This window comes from Plasmopara halstedii, assembly GCF_900000015.1.
Source record: "Plasmopara halstedii genome assembly, contig: Scaffold_525, whole genome shotgun sequence".
NCBI lineage: Eukaryota > Oomycota > Peronosporomycetes > Peronosporales > Peronosporaceae > Plasmopara > Plasmopara halstedii.
In genome coordinates, this window is record NW_020187445.1 from 937,692 (window position 1) to 939,066 (window position 1,375).

At 47.0% G+C, this 1,375-nt stretch overlaps 1 protein-coding gene across 1 annotated transcript in view; it reads right to left on the bottom strand.

Annotated features, from left to right (window-relative positions):
* Positions 1–1,263, bottom strand: part of PHALS_10815 (uncharacterized protein) — a gene marked incomplete at both ends in the record, with an annotated part of 1,287 nt that extends 24 nt beyond the window's left edge. Inside the window, one exon of the mRNA XM_024726308.1 lies at positions 1–1,263. This exon is cut by the window's left edge and continues 24 nt beyond it. Within this exon, the coding sequence (XP_024576998.1) occupies positions 1–1,263 (1,263 nt within the window).
* Positions 1,264–1,375: the final 112 nt, after the last annotated feature.

Here is a 1,375-nt window from a genome sequence, read left to right on the forward strand (position 1 = left end):
ATCAATATTATTCTCGGCCTCCACTAATTCTTCCGTAATATCCTCCACCTGCTCTTCCTCAAGATCCTCGTCCATTTTCTTCACTGCTTCGTCTTTCTTTTCTTCTTCCTCAGCAGCAAGCTTAGCAGTAATGGCCTCGTCAATCTCCTCCTCATTGTCAGATTCCAAACCTTCTGCCAACTCTTTTTCAGCTTCAGCTTCTTTTTTTTTCGCCTTCTTGATAGCATTCGTATCCTCATCCAGGTCTTTCTCGACTTCAACCAGCTCATCGAGTGACAGACGTCGACGGGAACGACGTTGAGTCTGCTCTTCTTCTTCGCCGTCTTTTTCCTCATTCTCATTATCGTGATCCCCGTCCGCATCCTCATTTTCATCACTGTTTGCATCCTCATCCGCATCCTCATCCGTAACCTCATCCGCATCCTCGTCCGCATCCTCGTCATTCGCTGTCTTCTCAGCAGATTTTGATGAACTCTCGGGTTCTTTGGATTCCTTATCGTCATCTTCGGCAATGTGCAGCACTTCTGCTAATTCCTCCATCTGTTTGTCTGCATTTTCCTCGTCCATTTCCTCCTTCACTTCGTCCATGTCTTCTTCCTCCTCAGCAGCAAGTTTAGCTGCAATAGCCTTGTCAACCTCCTCGTCATTATTGGACGACAGGGCCTTTTTCAGCCTCTTCGTAGCTGTCGCCTCCTTCTGCTTTGCTGCAGTTAACGCCTTCTGATCTTCATCTATAGCTTTTTCCATTTCGTCAAATTCCTGAGCCACCTGCTCAATCTGTTCCTTTTCCATATCTTCGTCTATTTCCTCATAAACTTCGGCTTCTTTCTCCTCCTCCCTTGCAGCAAGACCAGCTGCAACGGCATTATCAACTTCCGTATTGTTGTTAGTTGCTAATCCCTCAACTAGCTCCTTTGCAGCTTCAGCCTCCTTTGACTTTGCAGCCTCTACAGCCTTCTTGTCATCCTTTAAGTGTTTTTCGGTCTCTGCCAAATCTTTGAGCGAAAGACGACGGCGATTGCGATATCGCACTTCTTCGCTATCCTCGACTTTTTTGTTATCTGCATCGTCTCCATTTCCATCATCCTCCTCATCGTCTTCCTCCTCGACTTCATTTTCGTCAGTGTTTTTCTTGAGAGCTTTCGTAGCTTTTTCGACTGCTTCGGTTGTCGATGCGTCATCTTCCGTCTCAACCTCCTCTACAGCATCCTCGATCTCTCTCGACAGCTCGTCCACCTGTTCTTCCTCGATATCCTCATCCATCTGCTCAATCATCTCATCGCTCCGTACCTCGTTCCTAGCTGCAATACCAGCTTCGACACCTTTTTCAACTAATTTGTCGTCGCCAGACGCCAAACCATCCGCTATCTCATTG